Below are 19941 nucleotides of genomic sequence, written 5' to 3'. Positions count from 1 at the left end.
ACCGCCATACCTTCTCCGCTATGCAATCCGGTTTCCGAGCTGGTCATGGGTGCATTTCAGCCACGCTCAAGGTCCTAAACGATATTATAACCGCGATTGATAATAGACAGTACTGTGCAGCCGTCTTCATCGACCTGGCCAAGGCTTTCGACTCTGTCAACCACTGCATTCTTATTGGCAGACTAAATAGCCTTGGTTTCTCAAATGACTGCCTCGCCTGGTTCACCAACTACTTCTCAGATAGAGTTCAGTGTGTCAAATCGGAGGGCCTGTTGTCTGGACCTATGGCAGTCTCTATGGGGGTGCCACAGGGTTCAATTCTTGGGCCGACACTTTTCTCTGTGTATATCAATGATGTCGCTCTTGCTGCTGGTGACTCTCAGATCCACCTCTACGCAGACGACACCATTTTGTATACATCTGGCCCTTCATTGGACACTGTGTTAACAAACCTCCAAACGAGCTTCAATGCCATACAACACTCCTTCAGTAGCCTCCAACTGCTCTTAAACACTAGTAAAACTAAATGCATGCTTTTCAATCGAACGCTGCTGGCACCTGCCCACCCGACTAGAATCACCACTCTCGACGGGTCTGACATAGAGTATGTGGACAACTACAAATACCTAGGTGTCTGGTTAGACTGTAAACTCTCCTTCCAGACTCACATAAAGAATCTCCAATCCAAAGTTAAATCTAGAATTGGCTTCCTATTTCGCAACAAAGCCTCCTTCACTCATGCTGCCAAACATGCCCTCGTAAAACTGACTATCCTACCGATCCTTGACTTCGGCGATGTCATTTACAAAATAGCCTCCAACACTCTACTCAGCAAATTGGATGTAGTCTATCACAGTGCCATCCGTTTTGTCTCCAAAGCCCCATACACTACCCACCACTGTGACCTGTACGCTCTTGTTGGCTGGTCCTCACTACATGTTCGTCGTCAAACCCACTGGCTCCAGGCCATCTATAAATCACTGCTAGGCAAATCCCCGCCTTATCTTAGCTCATTGGTCACCATAGCAGCACCCATCCGTAGTCTGCGCTCCAGCAGGTATATCTCACTGGTCATTCCCAAAGCCAACACCTCCTTTGGCCGCCATTCCTTCCAGTTCTCTGCTGCCAATGACTGGAACGAATTGCAAAAATCTCTGAAGCTGGAGACTCTTATCTCCCTCACTAACTTTAAGCATCAGTTGTCAGAGCACCTTACCGATCACTGCACCTGTACACAGCCCATCTGAAATTAGCCCACCCAACTACCTCATCCCTATATTGTTATTTATTTTGCTCTTTTGCACCCCAGTATCTCTATTTGCACATAATCTCTTGCACATCTAGCATTCAAGTGTTAATACTATTGTAATTATTTTGCACTATAGCCTAATTATTGCCTTACCTCCATAACTTGCTACATTTGCACACACTGTATATATATTTTCTGTTGTATTTTTGACTTTATGTTTTTTTTACCCCATATGTAACTCTGTGTTGTTTTTATCGCACTGCTATGCTTTATCTTGGCCAGGTCGCAGTTGTAAATGAGAACTTGTTCTCAACTGGCTTACCTGGTTAAATAAATGTGAAAAAAAAAAAAAAAACGCCACCAACTTGTACGGGGTGTAATAACAGCCATGGTTGATGCTTTTTGCGTTCAGAAATTAGCATATAAATAGTTACCAACAAGCGGGTCAGACGGCGCCCCACTGTTTGATACATATCACGTGATTTCTGATTATAGTTCTCGATTATATTGACTGGTTGGTTTTGTATGGGGTGACCTTTTCTATTATCCTTACACACTGACCCTGTATACATGCTTTCGGAGTTATCGGAAGTTCCGACTGGGAAGTTTCACTTGAACGACCCTACAGCATAAGCAACATTGTTTGAAGAATTGTTTCGACCAAAAAGCACATGAATGAAACAAAGCCGTATTATCGAAATTAAATAGGAAGCTCTGATGAGCTCATGAACGCAGCATAACCAAGTGGGAAAGTGGTAATTACTAGTTGTGAAGTCGTAAATACAAATTGGATGCATTCACACATGCTTTGAACTCGTTGAAACGCCGATTGGCTAATGGCCAACAAGCTGATCAACCATAAACTAAAAGTACAGCTATCAATCATACTTGTAAACTAATTATAGTGTTAAAAAAAACATATAAATATATTGCTTTTATAAAGAATGTTTAGTTACACATAAGTGGCGAAAATTCTGTTATGGAAATAATTTCCTTAGGCGATATCAGAGGTCATCATGTGGGAGAAGTCGGAGCTCATACAACTGGGAAATCTCCGACATCCGACTTCAGTGAGTTCAATGCAACTGGCAATTCGGGGGAAATGTATTTCGACTGGGAAAAATGGGTTTGAAATGTCATCCAACTCGGAATTCCAAGTCGGAAACTCTGGGATCATCCTAGAGCTCCGACTTCTCCGACCTGAATATCACTGACGTCACGATTTGACCTCGTTTTTTCCCCGAATCCCAGTGGTCGTGAAAGCACCGCTAGAGATGATGGATTCTTTCCCCCACTTGGTTATGAACGCAGCACTAGTAGTAGTACCTTACAAAACTACAATTAATTTACCATAAATGTTTATGCACATATCTGGAGGCATATGATTTTGTATAGAGGGAAATAATAAGTAAAACCATGGTTCTAGTTTTCTTGAAGCGGATGTGGAGGCGGAAGTGGAGGATTGATACATGGTAGTGATATGGTCATTGCTAGTAAAAGAAAGGTGGAAAATATCTCAATATATACAATATTCGAACGTTCAAAGCGTCGAGCAACATAGGCATTTACTGAACAATTATAGACGAAATGTTTATCCTGAAAAAATTTGTATTGTTCCAGAACTGTGCGAACTAAAGAAAGACACCATACGAAGTTATTGGCCAGCAACTAGCAAGCAGTCACAGCACTGTGTGGCTAGGCTAAATTAGCTAAGCTTGCCAGCTAGCTAGGAAGTATCGTGTTTTTTAATGACAACGGCAGCTAGAAAAGTACTCGAGTGACACGAAGCAGGATAACTGTGTGCATGAGACTGGTTTAAATTAGCTCGTCTGGTTTATTGTGGAGCAAATAACGTTTGTTGCTGAATCGGGAATGTCGACCCTTCAACTCCACGGAACCCCCTGCCTGTTGTAGCAACGAGCTAGCTAATGTTCTCGTGCAAATGAATGGACGTCGCAGTGGACACGGTTTGATCAACAATGTGCGCAAATTGCTAGCTAACTGCTCTCGTTTCAATGTTGATTGTCATCAGCTACTCGTCGGATGAAGAGGGTTGCACTCATTTAGGCTGGAAAACTACTCAAGAAGGTCATCATTAGATTGGATAACCACTTAGACACAACTTTAAATGGATACAATTGCGAAATCTGGTGAAATAATGCATTATCCTGGCACATGAAGATGTCGCAACCGATGGATATTCAAAAGTGAAATCGCAAATAATGTGGAAAATGTTTATTCGGTGAATATGGGGCTTAGAAGAGTTATAAATTATAGTTATAAAACATTTTTTGGTCCATTTTTAGTTTGTTGCGGGATCATATGTCACCATTTTAAAGGGGAGTGATGGCGCTTTTGACTGATCTTGTCCTGCGCCCCAGGTAGTTCTCAGCCCTGCAGTTCACGTTGCTGCACGGGAGTGGTGGGTGTGGACGCCGCCCGGCTTGGCCCAGCAATTTCCTTAAAATGGAATAGGAATGGACATTTATTTTTGATCTTTTACAGTTTTGTCTTTGAGACGTCAACACAACAATATTGTCATGTCGCCCAGCTGTTGGCATATCAAGAAATTGTCTTCATTGAAATGATTTTTCTTGAGACTAAAACTATCATGAACATGAAGGAGAAGTTGCCGAAGCAACAATATCTGTGCTAATTGAAAGATGGCCTCACTCAAAGATGTCAACATAATGCATTTTTAACACAAGTACTATTGGTTTTTTAAAAGAGAATTTTACAGTTGTGATTTCATCATGTCTGATTTTGCCGAATTTGTACCCCCTCCTGAGTGCCCAGTTTTTGAGCCGAGTTGGGAAGATTTTTCGGATCCACTAGGATTTATAAACAAGATTCGACCTATTGCAGAGAGAACTGGCATCTGCAAAATTCGACCGCCCGAGGTAACCTCACTGTCTCTGCTTTTGGAATATAACACATTGCTTCCATTTTAAGATTTACGGCTGCATTGGTTTGTGCCCTTGTCATCTATTTATGTTATTTTCGGCCTAGCCCGACGCACATTTTTAGTTGGGCAACGACATTTTACTCTTTGAATTTTTCACTTGTGGAGGTCAAATATTAGTCAAATTTCTTGTCTGTTTCTCATTTTATTTTAACAATGATTTTGGATGTTTATATTTAGCCAAACTGTTAAAGTAAAGTCGTCATTTAAAACAGCGGCCTCTATTCAGGACTCGCGTCTGTGACTCTTTGTTTTCTTTTTTGGTGTTTCCTGGACAGATCGGAACTGTTACATTCGGGATATCAAGTAAACGTTACACGAATTAGATGAGGTCTAGATACATTTTTGAACGATTCACAATTTGATATATCAACTCCTAGGTGCTTTTCATTTGATGTCCTAGATGTCCAAGTCTTTTCTACATCATGACTACAATATTAACAATATGCATGTATTTAGCTGTAAAGAGTAATATATGTTTTGTATGGTTTGGGATAGGCCTACAGTAGCAGGAAGTGAAATTAGAACCTTAAAGCACTACGTTTCATGTTTTTCATATTTGGCCTTGTGCAAATCAAATGTATGTCTATTGGCCTTTTTGTATTTTTCTCTTTTATTCCCTTTTCCCACACAGAACCTTTGAGTGAATAGGCTAACCCTCTTATATTTGCCGCACTTAAACTTGCCAGTTGCTTCTGGGAGGTTTTCTTTGATGCACTGTGCCCCAATATTATTTGTCTTTTGGGGATAAATCTGTGCCCATTTTGAAGCAATTAGACTACAGGGGCTTAAATTATGATTTGTGTCATATCCAGTATTCAGTTAACATTTTAGATATTATTATACTTTTTTTTTTACATCCAATTTCCAGGGCTGATGCTTTCCCAATCTGTATCAACACATCCTTATATTATTTATGTGAAAAGGGGATTTGAATACTGTTATGTAATGTTTATGTTGTCAAGTATTTTCTAGTTTTTTGTTGTTGCTTTTACTTCCTCATTACTTCATCATATAAAAATATGAACCAAAGTTGTTCATTTGGTTTCCATTGTTCTCTTCTCTGTCTTTTAGGACTGGACACCTCCTTTTGCCTGCGACGTACGCAACTTCCGCTTCACTCCCAGAGTCCAGAGACTCAATGAATTGGAGGCAAGTATACTGTACCTAGTTACGACACTGTGAAGGCTATGTTGGAAATACAGTTAGGTAGCCTGGATGTAGTCATTATAAGGTATAGGCCTAAATAGAGGTATTGCCTAAGTAAGTTGTCAAATAGGCTAGTTATTCAGCTGAGTTTGTTGTCAGTCATTCACTGATGTATGTTATTTAAACATATGTTATTATGTATTCTATGAATAAACATGTTTTTTGTGAGTAGGTAGCCCAAACGTTGGTGTGGCTGGACAGTGCAGACCTTATGTGCATTGACTGCAGCTGTCGTCACATTTTGGGGGCAGCACTCTTGTATACAATGACTGAGTTAACAGACCACTGGCCTGAATGGGTGGTAGGCCTACTTTAGGAAGGGTTTTTAGGGTCAGAAAAGTTGTAGCCTAGCCTACCTTAAGAGTTGAAAGGATATCAGTCACTGGCATGTGTAGGCTATGTCTTTACTTGGATTTCTCCTAGGCTACACCACTCAAAGACACCTCTTTATACTCCTGTTTAGAGTTGAGCATGCCAGATTTTTCACTTGAATTGACTTTCATGTGTTTGTGTACCCTTCCCTCACCTCTCCCATTGCTTTCAGGCCCTCACTCGAGTCAAGCTCAACTTCCTGGATCAGATTGCCAAGTTCTGGGAGCTGCAGGGGTCCAGGCTGCGCTTCCCTCATGTGGAGAGGAAGATCCTCGATCTTTACCAGCTCAGCAAGGTAAGACCGGCGTCAGACCATTCACCTGAACAGTATACTGTGTTTAGAAACATGCAGGGTGGTGTGTTTGTGTAAGTATGCTATAATGTATTTATAACTGAGGAGTAAGTAGTGTTTGTTTTGGATTTTGTTTTAGGACAACAATAATAATAATAATATGCCATTTAGCAGAAGCTTTTATCCAAAGCGACTTACAGTCGTGCGTGCATACATTTTTGTGTATGGGTGGTCCCGGGGATCGATCCCACTACCTTGGTGTTACAAGCGCCGTGCTCTACCAGCTGAGCTACAGAGGACAAAGAGGTGCTAAGTGCTGGTGTACATCTCCTTAGTATTCTGAAAATATGCATTTTGTGTATGAGTCAACCACAACCATCTTACTAAAAAACATTGTATTTCAGATTGTCTCCTCTGAGGGAGGCTTTGAGACAGTGTGTAAGGAGAAGAGATGGTCCAAGGTGGCCAGCAGGTTGAGTTTCCCCCCAGGGAAAGGTACGGGCTCTCTGCTGCGGTCCCACTTTGAGAGGATCCTCTACCCCTACGAGCTCTTCCAGTCTGGAGCCACGCTCACTGTAAGTGCTATTGGTCGACACATGCACACAATAACATGTAGGCTAGATGTCTGTGGAGTGTGAGAAATGTTTTTGTGATGTCAATAGAGGTATTGAATTGCATCAGCCCTCTTTCGACAAGTGTTAGGTGTGGATCATCAAATCAAATTTTATTTGCCACATGCGCCGAATACAACAGGTGTAGACATTACTGTGAAATGCTTACTTACAGCCCTTAACCAACAATGCATTTATTTTGTAATAAAAATGTAAAATAAAACAACAACAAAAAAGTGTTGAGGAAAAAACGAGCAGAAGTAAAATAAAATAACAGTAGGGAGGCTATATACAGGGGGGTACCGGTGCAGAGTCAATGTGCGGGGGCACCGGCTAGTTGAGGTAATATGTACATGTGGGTAGAGTTAAAGTGACTATGCATAAATAATTAACAGAGTAGCAGCAGCGTAAAAAGATGGGGTGGGGTTGGGGGGGCAGTGCAAATAGTCCGGGTAGCCATGATTAGCTGTTCAGGAGTCTTATGGCTTGGGGGTAGAAGCTGTTGAGAAGCCTTTTGGACCTAGACTTGGCGCTCCGGTACCACTTGCCGTGCGGTAGCAGAGAGAACAGTCTATGACTAGGGTGGCTGGAGTCTTTGACAATTTTGAGGGCCTTCCTCTGACACCGCCTGGTATAGAGGTCCTGGATGGCAGGAAGCTTGGCCCCAGTGATGTACTGGGCTGTACGCACTACCCTCTGTAGTGCCTTGCGGTTGGAGGCAGAGCAGTTGCCGTACCAGACGGTGATGCAACCAGTCAGGATGCTATCGATGGTGCAGCTGTAGAAACTTTTGAGGATCTGAGGACCCATGCCAAATATTTTCAGTCTCCTGATGGGGAATAGGCTTTGTCGTGCCCTCTTCACGACTGTCTTGGTGTGTTTGGACCATGATAGTTCGTTGGTGATGTGGACACCAAGGAACTTGAAGCTCTCAACCTGTTCCACTACAGCCCCGTCGATGAGAACGGGGGCGTGCTCAGTTCTTTTTTTTCCCCCTGTAGTCCACAATCATCTCCTTTGTCTTGGTCACGTTGAGGGAGAGGTTGTTATCCTGGCCCCACACGGCCAAGTCTCTGACCTCCTCCCTATAGGCTGTGTCGTTGTTGTTGGTGATCAGGCCTACTACTGTTGTGTCGTCGGCAAACTTAATGATGTTGTTGGAGTCGTGTCTGGCCATGCAGTCATGGGTGAACAGGGAGTACAGGAGGGGTCTGAGCACGCACCCCTGAGGGGCCCCCGTGTTGAGGATCAGCGTGTCAGAGGTGTTGTTACCTACCCTTACCACCTGGGGGCGGCTTGTCAGGAAGTCCAGGATCCAGTTGCAGAGGGAGGTGTTTAGTCCCAGGATCCTTAGCTTAGTGATGAGCTTTGAGGGCACAATGGTGTTGAACGCTGAGCTGTAGTCAATGAATAGCATTCTCACGTAGGTGTTCCTCTTGTCCAGGTGGGAAAGGGCAGTGTGGAGTGCAATAGAGATTGCATCATCTGTGGATATGTTGGGGTGGTATGCAAATTGGAGTGGGTCTAGCGTTTCTGGGATAATTGTGTTGATGTGAGCCATGACCAGCCTTTCAAAGCACTTCATGGCTACAGACGTCAGTGCTACGGGTCGGTAGTCATTTAGGCAGGTTCTTAGTGTCCTTGGGCACAGGGACTATGGTGGTCTGCTTGATACATGTTGGTATTACAGACTCAGTCAGGGACATGTTGAAAATGTCGGTGAAGACACTTGCCAGTTGGTCAGCACATGCTCGGAGTACACATCCTGGTAATCCGTCTGGCCCTGCGGCCTTGTGAATGTTGACCTGCTTAAAAGTCTTACTCACATCGGCTACGGAGAGTGTGATCATAAAGTCATCCGGAACAGCTGGTGCTCTCATGCATGCTTCAGTGTTGCTTGCTTCGAAGCGAGCATATAAGTGGTTTAGCTCGTCTGGTAGGCTTGTGTCACTGGGCAGCTCGCGGCTGTGCTTCCCTTTGTAGTCTGTAATAGTTTTCAAGCCCTGCCACATCTGACGAGCGTCAGAGCCGGTGTAGTACGATTCAATCTTAGTCCTGTATTGACTCTTTGCCTGTTTGATGGTTCGTCGGAGGGCATAGCAGGATTTCTTATAAGCGTCCGGGTTAGAGTCCCGCTCCTTGAATGCGGCAGCTCTACCCTTTAGCTCAGTGCGGATGTTGCCTGTAATCCATTGCTTCTGGTTGGGGTATGTACGTACGGTCACTGTGGGGACGACGTCATCGATGCACTTATTGATGAAGCCAGTGACTGATGTGGTGTACTCCTCAATGCTATCTGAAGAATCCCGGAACATGTTCCAGTCTGTGCTAGCAAAACAGTCCTATAGCTTAGCATCTGCGTCATCTGACCACTTTTTTATTAACCGAGTCACTGGTGCTTCCTGCTTTAGTTTTTGCTTATAAGCAGGAATCAGGAGGATAGAGTTATGGTCAGATTTGCCAAATGGAGGGTGAGGGAGAGCTTTGTATGCGTCTCTGTGTGTGGAGTAAAGGTGGTCTAGAGTTTTTTTTCTCCTCTGGTTGCACATTTAACATGCTGGTAGAAATGAGGTAGAACAGATTTAAGTTTCCCTGCATTAAAGTCCCCGGCCACTAGGAGCGCTGCCTCTGGATGAGCATTATCCTGTTTAGTTATGGCCTTATACAGCTCATTGAGTGCAATCTTAATGCCAGCATTGGTTTGTGGTGGTAAATAGACAGCAATGAAAAATATAGATGAAAACTCTCTTGGTAAATAGTGTGGTCTACAGCTTATCATAAACTCTACCTCAGGCGAGCAAAACCTTGAGACTTCCTTAGTATTTGATTTTGTTCGCCAGCTGTTGTTTACAAATATACACAGACCGCCACCCCTTGTCTTACCGGAGTCAGTCGTTCTATCCTGCCGATGTAGCGTATAGCCCGCTAGCTGTATGTTGTCCATGTCGTCGTTCAGCCACGACTCGGTGAAACATAAGATATTACAGATTTTAATGTCCTGTTGGTAGGATAACCGTAATCTTAGGTCAACTAATTTATTTTCAAATGATTGAAGATTGGCTAATAGGATTGATGGAAGAGGCAGTTTACTTGCTTGCCGTGGGATCCTTACAAGGCACCCCGACCTACGTCCACGATATCTCCGTCTCTTTCTCCTGCGAATGACAGAGATTTGGGCTTGTCGGGTGTCTGTAGGATATCCTTCGCGTCCGATTCGTTGAAGAAAAATTATTTGTCCAATACGAGGTGGGTAATCGCTGTCCTGATATCCAGAAGCTCTTTTTGGTTATAAGAGACGATGGCAGAAACATTATGTACAGAATAAATTACAAATAATGCGAAAAAACACACATAATAGTACAATTGGTTAGAGGGCTGTAAAATAGTAGCCATCTTCTCCGGCGCCATCATTGGTTTGTGCTGTGTATTCACACTTTTACATTCTTACAACTCATGTCAATACCCTGTCATGTGGTTCTTTCCTTTTGTGCTTTGCCATGCTACAGTCACATTTATAACAATGTTCTGTACAGAAGAGGCTGGTGGGAAGAGCTATAAGAGGACGGGCTCATTGTAATGGCTGGAATAGAATCAATCCAGCCATTACAATGAGCCCGTCCTCCTATAGCTCCTCCCACCAGCCTCTTCTGGTTCTGTATCACAACATGTAAGGGATAATCAACGAGGGGCTATGCGTTCTATGGAAAATAATGAACGACGTGGACGGTGTGTTCCACAACGTGCTAGTGGAATGGAACTACCCTTCCACGGAGTTGCATTATTTTCCAGAGAACGCATAGAGCCTTGAGTTGATTATAACCCTTTCATACCATGGCTATATTTTAACAGATTTGCTGCTAGAAATGTGTTCAACATCCACTGGAGTGGAAAGCAAGTTTACTAGATAGCTACAGTAGTTGCCTTGGTAACCAAACAGACTTGCTAGTTTAGCTAACCAAACCATCAGGCCTATCTTGCTATTAGGAAAATCTAATTCAACAATGCCAATGTTTTTAATTAGAATTTTGCTTTCAAAAGCAGCTCAAACATAGATCACGTAAGAATGGTCCTCTGTAGCTCAGCTGGTAGAGCACGGCGCTTGTAACGCCAAGGTAGTGGGTTCGACTGTAAGTCGCTTTGGATAAAAGCGTCTGCTAAATGGCATATTATATTATAATGAACTATAGCCATTGAATTATACTGTGCATTCTAGGGAAATAATACACGCTCTAGAATGCCCTTCAAGCCAATCAGAAACTAGAATTCAACAATGCCATGGTATAAATGTTACTACTCCCTGCTCTATTCAACCACTCTCCAATAATCTAGCAACCAACACCTTACATCTGCTACAGTAACACCTCCCATACCACCACCTTGTTGTGAAGTGGGTATGTAGGTGTTCTCCTGCCTCTGTTGCTGACTTTTAACTCTGCTCCCTACCCTCTCTTCCCCTCAGGGTATCCACCGCCTGTACGAGGAGGGAGATGACGGAGAGGAGCAGGACGAAGGCATGGGGGAAGAAGGAGGGGAAGAGGAGGAGGATGAAGAGGACCGAGAGAGGGACAGCCTGAGTGACGGGACTCCGAACAAGGACTGCCCGCTCCCTGAGCGACGCTCCCGCCGCCTGAAGACCGAGGTCGGTGATGAGGTGATCACCGGAGACTGTTTTAAAATTGTATTTGATCACTTTCATTTTGATTTCACATGGTGATTTACAAAAAATTATCTGCATTTTTACTCCTGTTTTTTGCCTAACTTGTTTGGGGACTTAATGCACTGGAAATGCAATTGATGGATGGAGATACATTCTCAATAGCCAGAGAACCTTAGCCTTGCGTGTGCTGTGTCTGCCCAAAGTGCCCATAACATCAACAGAGATCTGCTCGTCACCCTGAGTCATGGGGTCGCATGGTTACTGTAATAGCATTATCTTTACCTCTTGTGTAATTCAGCACAGCCTATTTCTTATCACGAGTTCTGTAGGACGTTAGGTTGGCGGTTGTAGTTTTTATATGCTGCTAACTGAGATACTGTACCCAATACTGATCTAATGTATGGATATGCCTAGAGGTCAGTGTTTCCGTTAGGAAAATGTGGCGCCGGACATTTGACCAGCAGCATTTTAATTCGACTGACATTTGAGAAATTTACCGGACCCATATATATTGGGTGCGTAACCTGATTAGGGTGTTCACCCACGGTGCTCAGAATGACAGAAATCACATTTGGATTATGGTACTTCATATTAATAGAACACGATAGTCGAGGATGCAACGATGTGCGGTCCTTCTTACCGAATTTTGATTTGCACTTTGAAGATGTATAACTGTCCACGTTTACTTTTCCTCAGCCAACAAGACGAGTAACGAATAGCGAAATTACTAGCCTATGTCAATCTGCTATCCCCCATAGTAGAAAAGTTTAACTATTCTATTGGTCAGCTTGTCGAGAAAGAAATAGCCTATTCCAAACTGACTGGGACAGTTGTGGGACGATAGGCTACATAAAAAAACTTTAAAAAGCAGTTAGGTCAGAAAAGTTAGCTTAAAATGTTGATAAACTATTATTTCTTCACATTACGAACAATTATTTCTTCACATTATAAGCGCACAAGGCAGTAGGCTATGCGCGAATGTTTGTTATAATGCAATTTGCGGGAAAACACAGCTGTCAAAATTTAGAAATTGGGGAGATCTAATATGCAACAACTAGCTTGGGATGCTAATATGACTACGATTGTGCCGTTGGCTACTGGAAAATGAAAGAAAGTTGATATAAAATAATTGCCTTCATGGATATGATCAGATTTTGGCTAGGCTACATTTACATTTTACATTTAAGTCATTTAGCAGACGCTCTTGTCCAGAGCGACTTACAAATTGGTGCATTCAACTTAGGATAGCCAGTGGGACAACCACATCTTGATCACAGTAAGTACACTTATTCAAACAAGCAGCTGTGAGAAAGGTCAGTGCAATCAGAGACAACTACATCTCGATCACAATAAGTACATTTCTTTAAACAAGTCAGTGCTAGCAGGTGAAATAAGTCAGGTGTTAGTTTAGACAAAAGACAGTGGTAGTAAAGGGGTAGAAGGATTACTATTATACTATTCCAGGTATTCCTTAGAGGTAGGGTTTCAAGTGTCTCTGGAAGGTGGTCAGTGACTCCGCTGTCGTGGGGGAGCTTGTTCCACCATTGGGGTGCCTGAGCAGCGAATAGCTTTGACTGGGCTGAGCGGGAACTGTGCTATTCTCCCTTAAAATCTGCCGGCGGCAGTTTTATTTATCGGCTTAAAAAAAACAAAATCCGCCAGAAGCCGTCTATTACCGGTTAATAGAAACCCTGCTAGAGGTAGTCCAGAGTTAACTTACTGTATAGTACACTACTTTTGACCAGGGCCTGCATAGTGTTCTGGTCAAAAGTAGTGCACTATATAGGGGAAAAGGGTGACATTTTGTACTCATCCCAGGAATGTTCCCTGATGTTGTGTTGTATTATGTTTTTGTCTCCTCTCCTTCTAGCGGGAAAACAAAGAGCCCAAGACCCTGCAGATCTTTGGCAGTGGTCCCAAGGTGGTTGGGTTAGAGATTGTACCGGCTGGTAAGGAACTTCGCAAGTATTTATTTAACTTCACTTACTTAGAGCAGATGCAGAGCAGATGCTGCAACGACAAGTGGTCCTCTGTAGCTCTGCTGGTAGAGCACGGCGCTTGTAACGCCAGGGTAGTGGGTTCGATCCCCGGGACCACTCATACACAAAAAAAAATGTATGCACGCATGACTGTAAGTCGCTTTGGATAAAAGTGTCTGCTAAATGGCATATTATATTATAAGTAAATTTTCGTGATGTTAAAAGACTTTCAGTGTAAACAACTAAAACCAGATATAAAGTATGTAGGAAAGATAATGGCCCTATACAGTGCATTCGGAAAGTATTCAGACCCATTCACTTTTTCCACATTTCGTTACCTTCCAGCCTTACTCTAAAATGGATGAAATAAAATAAATAAAAATCCTCATCAATCTACAAACAATACCCCATAATGACAAAGCGAAAACAGGTTTTTAGACATTTTTGCTAATTTGTTAAAAGTTAAAAACAGATACATTTACACTTTAGTCATTTAGCAGACGCTCTTATCCAGAGCGACTTACAGTTAGTGAGTGCATACATTTTTCATACTGGCCCCCTGTGGGAATCGAACCCACAACCCTGGCGTTGCAAGTGCCATGCTCTACCAACTGAGCTACATGGGGCCCAAGATACCTTATTTACATAAGAACTATGCGGCGGAGGCAGCAGCGGAGTGAGGATACGAGGAAACAGCCCTTGCCTTAATTGACTAAGAAAATTGAGGTGAGAGGAAACCCCAACTTAATTAGGCTTATAATCAATAGCCCAACTGTTAAACGTGCCTTGCTTTATAAATAATCCATATATATCTACAGAAATAAGACAGATCCTGCTTCTGTTGCCTGTTTGAGTGTTTGTTTAATAGCCTACTGATTCTGTGAGCACCAAGCCTCACGCAACCGCAAAATGTTGGATAAAGCAATTTCACAAATTCGGCAGTTTTTAATCTTTGTTATGCTGTAATAAAGGTGTTACAATTTTTTAAAGTTAAAACAGACTCTCTGGTATTACTTTATTTATTGAGTGTTTACAGTGTTCCAAACGGGCAGAACAATTATATTGCAATCTAACAGCACCTGTTTGGCACGCAATACTCACGCAGCGCTTTGCCTATACCCTCCTTTTTCTTGATATCCAGTAGTTTCCACAACTAATTCAAATGTCTTCCACACACCTGACTTCCCCTTTCCCTCCTGAGCAACCAGTAAACATTCCCCATTTCGAGTTTATTTTTCACGTCCTCCGCATCCATTTTACTGTCACGTGTCACGGTGTTGGGAGTTTATAACCAATTTCTTGATGTGAATATGATAGGCTATAGGTCAGGCCCTATTGGTCACGTGGATGCAATGCATACATTTTTCACGTAAAGAGAGCAAGGGTTGATGGAATTGGGAGGGAATGGTTTTCCTAAACAATTTAGGTAACACAACTTTTCAGTCAGAGAAAGAAGTAAGAAATGAAATGGCTGTACTTATGTTGCAGCTTCAGCACGGACAGCACGATGAACACTTGCTGTGCTGTAGTGCCTGCTCACTGCAGCAGGGAGGAGAGAGAAAATGTGTGCCAGACACACTTTTTTGTAACACAGCGTGGCCATCGGGCTCCCTCTTGAGTCGTTTGTGTCTTTTTAATTATTTCAACAGTGTGCTTAAAGCATCAGAGAAGCTCAGTGCATGTGAATTTCATTAGAACACATAGGGTATGGCTATACAGATAAAAATAAACATTTAAAAATGTCTACCAATTGGTTCGTTGAAAGAACAGACTACTCTCGGTCGACCAAGATTTTTCTATTATATCTAATCATGTTGAATACATGGGGCAATTATTTACATCTTGACATGCAGTAAAATATTAGTTTTTTAACAGTTCTACTTTTTCATCCCTCATTATCTTAATTACTATGGTACTCCCCTCACTGTGTTCATTGGCTGCACTAATTGAACTGTTTGTCTACATAACCTGGTTCAAGCATTTATCATGTAACCCTGAAAAAGGCACTGTGTGCCGAAACGTTGGTTGCTATACCCATTAAATGTTTTGGAGCATAATTACTGTGCAACGTTCTTTATGTATTTTCTGGGAAAATGCAAGTTGTGCAATGTTATTTCTCTCAGTCTCAGTATTGTAGCAATTCTGTTCTCTTGTGTTACATGAGAAGACGATGGGTTCAATAAGAAGCAGCGTCACCTGAAGGCCCAGGCCTTCGCCATTAAGATGCGACCACGCAAAGAAACCCTGGAGGTCAACTTTGTGAGTATCACCAGTTGACTTCCTCCTCTGTGTCTGTCTAATATTCTATAATAATCTCAACTTTGTAAGTATGAGTTGTTTTCCACTTTTCTTCTCTGTCTGTGTTGTCTTGTTCAACTCACTCACTAGAGTGCATTGAACAAATGAACCACTAGTGGACAACAGCTCAAAACATGTTTTTAGTTTCATGGACCACTTTTTGAATCATTTGACTAATTATTATTCTGTATTTCCTGTTCTAGATCCCCCAGATTGACCTGTACATGTGCCTGATGTGTGGGCGGGGCGACGAGGAAGACCGCCTCCTGCTGTGTGACGGCTGTGATGACAGCTATCACACCTTCTGTCTGATTCCGCCTCTACAGGATGTCCCCAAGGGGGACTGGCGATGCCCCAAGTGTGTCGCTGAGGTATGGAACTCTGATGACCCTGCCACTACCCAATCCGAAGCTGATTCCTCACTTGAGAAACACACGACAGCTAACTTGAATTTTCATGCCAATCATGCATTTATTCTATATCAATGGAAGATTTTTGCAGAAATTGTGAGTTATAATAATTTATTTATTGTGTCCCTTTCGGAAAATGTATCTTGCATCTCAAACAGCACAACATCACCTCATATAGTTCATAAATACGTACAACAATGTAAATCACAAGGAGTATTATAACAAGAAAAAACACGTGGACATACAGTTCGCACCTGCCTACCACGTGTTATAATTTTGCCTCCGTATGAATAGGTTATAGTGTTTGTCAAGCTGTGATGATATGGAAGTGTATGACTGATATACATAAATCATGTTGAGAAGGACTATGGGATAGGATGATGTTTTCTCACTGGATGTCTCCCTACAGGAGTGCAGTAAGCCGCGGGAGGCATTTGGCTTTGAGCAAGCCGTGAGGGAGTACACCCTCCAGAGCTTTGGAGAGATGGCTGACCACTTCAAGTCAGACTACTTCAACATGCCCGTGCACGTACGTATCAAAATCAAACGGTCACCTTGAGTTATAGGCAAGAATCTAAAGAAAACTATACTTTTGGAATACATATGTTCAGGTTAGGTCTGTATCTCAAAATCAAGTCAGATGCAGTCAACTCACTTTCTTTGGGTGATATTTTCATCATTCATGCTGTTTGAAGTTGAACACCTAACCTTTCTCTCCCACTAATGCCCAATCACATCTAAACAATGCATGTGTGTGTATTCTCCTTTCGCTGCACCCCCAGATGGTGCCGACAGAGCTGGTGGAGAAGGAGTTCTGGCGTCTGGTGAGCTCCATCGAGGAGGATGTCATTGTGGAGTACGGAGCTGACATCAGCTCTAAGGAGGTGGGCAGCGGCTTCCCCATCAGGGATGGCAAGAGACGGCTCCTGGGAGACGAAGAGGTAACTATGTCCCAGTTGCTGCATAGTTACGAAGGACCCAGGCTCTTTCTCGATAGTCTTTCGCCACCTTTTCAAAACGCATTGGAGGACAAGATCCGTTGTTCCTACATTCGAACCTTCTCCGCTAATGCCTTTTATGGAGTAGAGAGAGGACACAATGAATCGTGGAAAGATTAATTGAGAAAGAGCCCCAGTATGAAATCCACACCCTTAACGGCTTGCGTTTATGTTACTTATGACCAATAAGTAACTTCCATCACCTCGGTCTTGTTCTTCTGTAGGAGTATGCCAACTCAGGCTGGAACCTGAACAACATGCCAGTCCTGGAGCAGTCGGTCCTTACCCACATAAACGTGGATATTTCTGGCATGAAGGTTCCCTGGCTCTATGTGGGCATGTGCTTCTCCTCCTTCTGCTGGCACATCGAGGACCACTGGAGCTACTCCATCAACTTCCTGCACTGGTAAAGTAACAAACATAAATGCCTTGTCCTAAATCAACCTCTTGCCCAAATATTTAGTAATACTGTATATTTTAGTCCAAAGGACAGAAATATATTGTCTTTCTAACACAGTCCTCAGTGGGAAGAGACAGACAAATGCACGTACAAAACAATGTAAACCGTATACAATGTTGCAATGGGTCGTAGAGACAATTGTACTCCCCATCTTCATTCGTCTGACTGGTTAACCTTCTCTCTCTGCCTGTCTCTCCAGGGGGGAGCCGAAGACGTGGTATGGTGTCCCAGCCCACGCGGCAGAGCAGCTGGAGTCAGTGATGAAGAAGCTGGCCCCAGAGTTGTTTGACTCTCAGCCTGACCTGCTGCACCAGCTTGTCACCATCATGAATCCCAACGTCCTAATGGAGCACGGCGTGCCCGTATGTATCAAGTGTTTCAGAGTAGGAGTGCTAATCTAGGAACAGTTTTGCCTGTTGGATAACAATTCATGCGTTTTATATGGACAGAAGGAGATCTGATCCTAGATCGGAACTCCGACTCTTGAGACGCTTGATACGTACGGCCCCTGGCCCCTTTTACGAGACCAAGTCTGCTTTGTGTACTTTACTGGTGTGTGTTTGTGCCACTCAGGTTTTCCGGACCAACCAGTGTGCAGGGGAGTTTGTGGTGACCTTTCCCAGAGCCTACCACAGTGGCTTCAATCAGGGATACAACTTTGCTGAGGCTGTCAACTTCTGTACCGCAGACTGGGTGAGACAAGTGTTTGTGTGTAAACAAATATTAACAGAATGTTGAATTGGAATTTTGAATGTTGGGAGTAGGTTTGGGCGGTATCAAGATTATCATTCCTTCATACCGACCTTGTGCTGTACCGGGATATTTGGAAATACCGGCACTGTTTTCAAACCCAACTGATACTCTGTAATCCGAAGGTTAGCAATGCTAACAAGTACATGTACAATCCCATAGTGAATGCTAACTAAATGCTAACGAGCATTTAGGTCTCTGACCTAAATAAGTAACTCAAAAATGCTACTTACAGTTTGCTGCATGCACAAAACAAATATTATACAGCAAGGCTTTTGATCCAGGAGGGGATTCTCTGCTGTTACCAAGTGAATGCTTGATTTTGGAAGAAGCTAACCACTTAGCTAACCAGCTACTAAATGACCAAACCAAATGTCAGAGCATTTAGCACATTTTAGACAGTTAACTTAGTTCTAAGATATCTAGCTGGCAAACATTTAGTTGTGAATTCCATACTGTAACTAGATCACCTGGCGCATGCTGCACAACAGTGAGTGACTCACAAGGCTGCGGTCTCGTAGTTCTGTGCTTGTAAACAAACACAATGTGACTGGGGACTAACGTTAAGCTTCATAATGAAAAATTATTTGACGGGTGAAATGTAAGAATGCAATCTTTATCTCCTAACGTATTGCACAAGTTGACTGCAGGTATTTACTTCAGTAGCTACAAATTGATAAAAAAAACATCAAAGAAATAGTTTCAACGCTATTGACGGTATTGGAAAACCATCCCGTGGCTATTTCCAAATAATCCAGGAATTCCGCCCAAGCCTAGTTGGGAGCTTAAAATAATTTCGGTAAGTCAAGTATTTTATACCCTTCTTACTGTCCGCATTGCTGTCTTGGTGAATCAATCATCTTAGATATTCCCCTTCCAATGCTCTTTTTGCTTCCCCTTGATGTTTTGAGGAGGCGAGGAGAAAAGATCCAAGGATCCAAGGGCGGCGCACAATTGGCCCAGCGTCGTCCAGGGTAGGGGAGGGAATGGCCGGCAGGGATGTAGCTCAGTTGATAGAGCATGGCGTTTGCAACGCCAGGGTTGTGGGTTCGATTCCCACGGGGGGCCAGTATAAAAAAATATAAAAAATAACTAAAATGTATTCACTAACTGTAAGTCGCTCTGGATAAGAGCGTCTGCTAAATGACTCAAATGTAAATGTAAATGAATCGATTAGACTTTAGACATTCTCTCTCTCTCTCTCTGTCTGTGTCTCTCTCTCTCTGTCTGTGTCTCTCTCTCTCTGTCTGTGTCTCTCTCTCTCTGTCTGTGTCTCTGTCTCTGTGTGTCCCCGTCCAGCTCCCGATGGGTCGTCAGTGTGTGGCCCACTACCGTCGCCTCCACCGCTACTGTGTCTTCTCCCACGAGGAGCTGCTGTGCAAGATGGCTGCCGACCCCGAGAGCCTGGACGTGGAGCTGGCTGCTGCAGTCTTCAGAGAGATGGGAGATATGATGGAGGAAGAGACACGGCTCAGACAGGCCGTGCAGGAGATGGTGAGGGACAGGGCCCAGGGGGATTTCCATATAAACAACTTTTTGCCACTTTAGGAAAACTTTACAGGAGTGCCAGGATAGAGGGTGAAGTAATGCAAGAGGGCAGGTATACAAGATGGCGTACTGAATACACAGCGGTAATGGAGAGCGATACAAAAAAACTAAAAGGGACAGTCACTAGGATGGAAACGGACCTTAAG

The 19941-nt window shown here is 43.2% G+C and overlaps 1 protein-coding gene across 1 annotated transcript in view; it reads left to right on the top strand.

Moving 5' to 3' along the window:
* The first annotated feature begins 2693 nt into the window (after positions 1-2693).
* LOC311129135 (lysine-specific demethylase 5A-like) overlaps positions 2694-19941 on the top strand; it is a 39584-nt gene continuing 22336 nt past the window's right edge. The window contains exons 1-14 of the mRNA XM_084161427.1: positions 2694-4149; positions 5286-5363; positions 5965-6087; positions 6489-6659; positions 11155-11346; positions 13223-13301; positions 15499-15590; positions 15833-16000; positions 16449-16568; positions 16822-16980; positions 17262-17443; positions 17697-17859; positions 18071-18190; positions 19547-19741. Of these exons, the coding sequence (XP_084017553.1) occupies positions 4003-4149; positions 5286-5363; positions 5965-6087; positions 6489-6659; positions 11155-11346; positions 13223-13301; positions 15499-15590; positions 15833-16000; positions 16449-16568; positions 16822-16980; positions 17262-17443; positions 17697-17859; positions 18071-18190; positions 19547-19741 (1989 nt within the window). The 5' untranslated portion in view covers positions 2694-4002. The remainder of the gene's footprint in view (positions 4150-5285; positions 5364-5964; positions 6088-6488; positions 6660-11154; positions 11347-13222; positions 13302-15498; positions 15591-15832; positions 16001-16448; positions 16569-16821; positions 16981-17261; positions 17444-17696; positions 17860-18070; positions 18191-19546; positions 19742-19941) is intronic.

The sequence above is a fragment of the Coregonus lavaretus genome (genome assembly GCF_964263955.1).
Source record: "Coregonus lavaretus genome assembly, chromosome: 5".
NCBI lineage: Eukaryota > Metazoa > Chordata > Actinopteri > Salmoniformes > Salmonidae > Coregonus > Coregonus lavaretus.
Note: the sequence above shows the minus strand (reverse complement) of the source record. Positions and strands in the feature narration are given on the sequence as shown.